This window comes from Lycium ferocissimum, unplaced genomic scaffold (genome assembly GCF_029784015.1).
Source record: "Lycium ferocissimum isolate CSIRO_LF1 unplaced genomic scaffold, AGI_CSIRO_Lferr_CH_V1 ctg2601, whole genome shotgun sequence".
Classification (NCBI taxonomy): Eukaryota; Viridiplantae; Streptophyta; class Magnoliopsida; order Solanales; family Solanaceae; genus Lycium; species Lycium ferocissimum.
The window spans coordinates 60737-67347 of NW_026722643.1; the positions used below are offsets into that span (position 1 = coordinate 60737).

Here is a 6611-nt window from a genome sequence, read left to right on the forward strand (position 1 = left end):
AGCTATAGATACACTGTGTTGTAGTGTTATATGATGGAGATCTCAGTAATAATGTTTTTCATGGTATTTTGTAGAAACTGAATTCCGGCCATTTTATGAATCAGGCTGTCCTTGTTTTTTTTTTCTTCTTTCCTTCTATTTTTTTTTTTTTTTTTTTTATAAAAATTTATGCCAAAGAAACGAGAAAATATGGATCTTATGAAATATAAGTGCCTACAATTCATATTCAGAAGCAAAATACAAATGAAAAGGCATTAGAAAGAGAAGAAAAAATTGGCAACATTTATTTTCTGATTTTGCTTATTCAAGTCCAATGTATAATTGTTTAAATGATTTTTTAAAATAATTATTAATGAAAAATGTTACAAATTTCTTCCGATAGAGAATTTTATATATAATGTTAAAACAATAATAACAACATACCCAGTGAAATCCCACCAAGTGAGGTCTGGAGAGGGTTAAGTGTATACAGACCTTACCCTTATCTCTTGGGAGGTAGAGAGGTTGTTTCCGGTAGACCCTCGGCACAAGGGCATATATGATGTTAAAAGATCGTGAAAAACATTTTATTAGGAAATAATGAGTTTTTTTCATATATTTATTATAAGACATTAAAATTTAACAATAATTTTAAATAACTTCATGACCACTCAGCGGGCATACAGTTACACTAATCTAATATATATAATTTTGAGAATGAGGAAGGTGATGTATTTTGATCAGTAATCCTATTTATATTTTTTTCTCATTTAAAAAATAAAATAAAATATTCCCCTCATTCTTTTCATTTAACTCATGACACTACATTAAAGAAATAATTGTTTCTTAAAATTTCTATTAAAGGATCCAAACGTTTCAATCATAATAATTCATTAATTTGTATAGAAAATAACTGCTTCTACTAAACTCCTATTAGATAATCGAACAGACTCTATCACTTCTTCCATGTTTGTCTCTAAAATGAGAAGCGTTGAGATAAATGGTAAATTCACCAATAGCTGCTGACGTTCCTTTTTTATTGATTGACTTCCTCTTTGTATTTATTTTTTGCCAGGTTCTGTATTTCTTTCTCCAATTTTCTGCGAGCGTGATTTTTTGGTTCATCGCCTATATCTAATTCTGGAAGTTGACTTTTGCACACGCATGAACGTAATTTAAGACATTTATTTCTTATTCTCAATGTATTGAGAATAATGAGCTGGAAACAGATGGCACTATCTTGTAACTAACCTAGTGATGAGTTGTAGTTGGTTAGATTAGTTACTAGATATTTTGTGATTAGTAGTGATTAGGTCGGTAAGAGTGTTATATATATTAGGACCCTTTGTACAAATTTTTTTTGGTATCAATGAAATATATGAAATTCCCCAACTTCCAGTTCTCTCCTTAGCTCATCTTCTCTAATTGTTTTTCATCTGAATTTCCATTCCAGCTTTGAACATGGTATCAGAGCCATCCATGGCGATCGATTATCAGCTCCACTGATACGGTGTTTTCATCAGTTTCATTGTTACTTATCCAATTCCATCGTTCTTCTCTGTTTTCTTTGAGTTTTTTTTTCTCAAATCTAGGGTTTATTCTAGTTCGATTTGTGTTGTTATTTCTTCTCTGCAAATCGAATCTTAAAATTTGTCAAGAACACAATGACGATATTGACTGAAGAAACAACACCAGATAATGTGGAAGCTCAAAGTGGATTGAGACATGGAAACAATGGATAGAATTCGACTAATTCAACCTTCAATTCGTTTGATCCGCTGTATTTGCAGTCTTCAGATGTTCCTGGAGTAAACTTAGCTCAATGCCTCTTAACTGGAATGGAAAATTATACTCTCTGGAGTAAATCGATGAGAATTGCACTGTTAGGTAAAAACAAAATTGGGTTTGTTGAGGGAACATGTGTGAAGGAAAGCTATGAAGGTCAAATGGCGAATCAATGGGAGCGTGTTAACGCTGTTGTACTATCCTGGATAATGAGCTCAGTGTCTAAAGATCTGGTGAATGGAATTGTGTATTCATCAAATTCACATAGAGTTTGGATGGATCTCAAGGAACGTTTTGACAAAATAAATGCTACAAAGGTCTATCATGTACACAGAGGAATTGCAACTCTAGTTCAAGGTACATTTACTGTTTCTGTTTACTTCTCAAAGTTAAGTGAACTATGGAAGGAATATGAGTCACTTGTACCACCTCCTACTTGTAATTGTGATAAATCAAAGGGATTCATAGAACACCTAGAGCAACAGAAGCTAATGCAGTTTCTAGGAGGTTTGAATGAGAACTATAATCAATCTAGAAGTCAAATCCTCATGATGACTCTAACACCTTCTGTGAATCAAGCATATTCTCTGATAATACATGAAGAAAGTCAGCAAGCACATTTAAGTATGGTCATACATAGCCCTTTCCCAAAAGGACAATTTGAGGAAGGAGAATCATCAGCTATGGCAGCAGCTGTTTTTTCAAGGAACAATAATAACATAAGAATAAGAAGGAATTCCAATATTCAATGTGAATTTTGTCATCTCAAGGGGCATACTAAAGATCAGTGCTACAAATTGATTGGTTATCTACCTGGTTTTAAGTTCACTAGGAATAGAGAAAGGGAAAACAATGTCCCTAGAGGAGGACACTACAATAACACTGGGAATAGAGACATGAATGGGCAGAGATCTGGTAATTACAGTGCTAATAATGCAGCAATGAACTTAATGGATGAAAGTGTGCAAAGTACAACATCTACTGTACCTGTTGGAACACCTAGGCCAAAGATCACTGCTGACCAGTTCCAAAGACAGGCATTCACAACAGAACAGTTCCAAAAACTACTCAGCCTGATTGACAAAGAGGAATCTCCTGAAGGAGTAGCCAACATGGCAGGTAAAATTAACTGCTTTCTTACTGGTTTTAAGACTAAATTTTGGGTGGTTGATACAGGAGCTTCAAATCATATGGTTTCATCCTTGAATCTAATGTCATCTAGTTTTCCTGTTGCCAACTCAAAACAAAATCAAGTAAATTTGCCAAATGGTGATCTAGCTACAATAACTGATAAAGGAACTTGTCATTTGGACAAGGATCAAGTGCTTAAAGATGTTTTCTATATCCCTCATTTTAAGTTCAATCTGTTATCTGTCTCAAAATTAACCAGAGACTTACAATGTTTTGTGTCATTTTATCCTGATTTTTTTCTTCTTCAGGATCTTTACAATGGCAAGGTGAAGGGGATTGGTAAGGAGAAAGATGGACTCTACATCCTATCTACCAAATCACCATCACCTGTCCACCTACCACTTATTTTTCAGCTTCATTTCCCTCTGCAAAGTGCACTGTGTGGCATCAAAGACTTGGGCATGCACCAGCTCATGTTCTTAGTCAAATTCCAGCTATAAAGGATTCTATAGATAAATCTGATATTTGTAATTGTCATGTTTGTCCTGTTGCTAAACAAACTAGAATTCCCTTCCCAGTTCATAAGACTACTTCTATGAAACCTTTTCAATTAGTGCATATGGATGTATGGGGTCCCTATAAACATAGTGCTTGTAATGGAAATAAATACTTCCTTACTCTTGTGGATGATTTCAGTAGAATGACTTGGCTGTTTCTTCTAAAATTCAAAAGTGATTGTATTCTGCACTTGAGAAATTTTATTCTTCTAGTTCAAACTCAATTTAGTACTACCATACAAACAGTTAGGTCTGATAATGGTCTTGAATTTGTGAATTCTGAATGCAATTCCTTGTTTCAGTCTTTTGGTATTGTTCATCAAAGGACATGCGTTTACACCCCACAACAAAATGGTGTGGTTGAGCGCAAACATAGACATCTCCTAGAGATAGCAAGATCATTAAGGTTCCAAGGTCATATACCTATAAAATTTTGGGGTGATTGTGTACTTACTGCAGCCTATATCATAAATAGACTTCCATCTTCTATCCTCCAAGGTATTTCACCTTATGAGAAATTTCATGGTACACCACCTTCTCTGACACACATGAGAACTTTAGGTTGTTTATGCTATGCCACAGATCCTAATCCTCCTGATAAATTTGCACCTAGAGCCATACCAGCTGTGTTTATGGGTTACTCAGCTGTCCAAAAGGGTTATAGATTATACAACTTGAATTCTCATAATTTTTTTGTAAGTAGAGATGTTCATTTCAGAGAACATATTTTTCCTTTCAAGAACCTTATTGCCACTACATCACCATCTCCATCACCTCTAGATCCTGCTTATTTTCCTAATGACCATGACACTAATCTTCCCATTCTTCCTCTAGATTCAGTTTCCTCCTTACATCCTGATGTTTCACCTGATCCATCTCCTCATATTCCTACTTCTTCCCCTGATGCACCTTCTCCTTCTTCCTTCTCCCCACAGCACTCTGATTCTTCACCCTCTTCTCCTTCTACTACTTCTATACCTGTTCCTCCATCTAATGCTCTTCCTACTAAGAAGATTACGAGAGCTACTAAGCCTCCTATTTGGTTATCTGACTATGTCCATTCTCAGTCTGTCTCCAGATCTTCCTATCCTATCAATCTAGTTGTGGATTACTCTCATCTTAGTCCACTCTATCAAGCCTATCTCTCCAAGTTTTCACTTACCACTGAACCTCAAAATCACTCTGAAGCAATTCATGATGACAGATGGGTTCTTGCTATGAAACAAGAAATTGAGGCTCTTGAATCTAATCAAACATGGGAGGTAGTTGACTTACCAGCTGGGAAGCATCCCATTGGATGCAAATGGGTATTCAAAATTAAGTACAATGTTGATGGGACTGTAGAAAGGTTCAAAGCTAGGCTAGTTGCAAAAGGATATACTCAGCAAGAGGGGATAGACTACCATGATACTTTTTCCCCTGTGGCCTAGATGGTCACTGTCAGGTGTGCCCTTTCTTTAGCTGCTATGCATGACTAGCCTGTTTTCCAAATGGATGTCTTTAATGCTTTCCTCCAGGGTGATCTTCATGAAGAAGTGTTTATGCTACTGCCTCAAGGTTTTGGCAGTAAGGGGGAGACAACATACTCTACAGATCCATCTAAAGCACCTAAAGTGTGTAGGTTAAAAAAATCCTTATATGGTCTCAAGCAAGCATTAGGCAGTGGAATATCAAGCTTACCAATGCATTGTTAAGATCAGGTTTCCAGTAGAGTAAACATGATTATTCTTTGTTCACTAAAAGGGATGGACAAAGTCTGGTGATGATCCTTATATATGTAGATGATTTGTTAATTACTGGAAATGATTTGAATCTTATCAAAGCTTCTCAGTCAACGTTACAACAAAATTTCAAAATTAAAGACATAGGTGAACTGAGGTACTTCTTGGGGATACAGTTCCTCAGATCAAGCAAAGGCATTCTCATGACACAGAGAAAGTACACACTAGAGCTGGTCTCAGAGTGGGGACTAGCAGGGGCAAAGCCTGCTATAACACCTTTAGAGCAACATATGAAACTTACTACTGCTGAGTATGACAAATATTTTAAAGAGCAGGATAGCAATGATCCACTACTGGTAGATAAGATTAAGAAGAGTAGTGATGATCCATTCGTTGATAGACAGAGGTGCCTATCAAAAATTAGTGGGAAAGTTGCTTTATTTGGCTATGACAAGGACAGATATCTCATATGCAGTACAAACTTTAAGTCAGTTTATGCATGCTCCAAAACAGTCTCATTCGGACGCTGCACTTCATGTAGTAAGATATCTGAAGGGAAAACCAGTCTGGGAGTTTTGTTGAGCAGTAATAAGGACAATACACTCACAACATTTTGTGACTCAGACTGGGCATCATGTGCAGTAACAAGAAAGTCAGTCACAGGTTATTGTATGAAATTAGGGAAGTCATTGATATCATGGAAATCAAAGAAGCAAGAAACAATTTCAAGAAGTACTGCTGAAGCTGAATACAGGAGCATGGCATCAGCAGTGGCAGAAATAATATGGCTTGTGGGGCTGTTGAAAGAAATGAACTTTAGTGTGAAATTGCCAGTTGATCTATTCTGTGACAATAAAGCTGCATTGCAAATAGCTGCAAACCCAATCTTCCATGAGAGAACTAAGCACATAGAGATAGACTGTCATTTTGTGAGAGAAAAAATTCAAAAGGGGATCATCAAGGCAATGCACATATGTGGAAATGAACAGGAAGCTGACATACTCACTAAAGCTTTGGGAGGACAACAACATAGCTATCTTCTGAGCAAGTTGAGGCTGTTAAATGTTTTTCAACCCTCAACTTGAGGGGGAGTATTGAGAATAATGAGCTGGAAATGCCAGCTGGAAACAGATGGCACTATCTTGTAACTAACTTAGTGATGAGTTGTAGTTGGTTAGATTAGTTACTAGATATTTTGTGATTAGTAGTGATTAGGTCGGTAAGAGTGTTATATATATTAGGACCACTGTACAGATTTTTTTTGGTATCAATGAAATATCTGAAATTCCCCAACTTCCAGTTCTCTCCTTAGCTCATCTTCTCTAATTGTTTTTCATCTGAATTTCCATTCCAGCTTTGAACATAAATTTTTATGCATGCGTAGTTTGAGAAAGCAAACTTACATAATTTAATCTACCTATATCTATATCTATATATA

The 6611-nt window shown here is 36.0% G+C and overlaps 1 protein-coding gene across 1 annotated transcript; it reads left to right on the plus strand.

Moving 5' to 3' along the window:
- The first annotated feature begins 5214 nt into the window (after nucleotides 1-5214).
- LOC132043626 (uncharacterized mitochondrial protein AtMg00810-like) lies at nucleotides 5215-6258 on the plus strand. The gene has a single exon (XM_059434103.1). It carries the CDS (start codon nucleotides 5215-5217, stop codon nucleotides 6256-6258), a length of 1044 nt encoding a protein of 347 aa, XP_059290086.1.
- The last annotated feature ends 353 nt before the right edge of the window (nucleotides 6259-6611 follow it).

Coding starts and splice junctions, on each gene's coding strand:
- LOC132043626 (XM_059434103.1), top strand. CDS start 5,215: ATGATCCTTATATATGTAGATGATTTGTTAATTACTGGAAATGATTTG.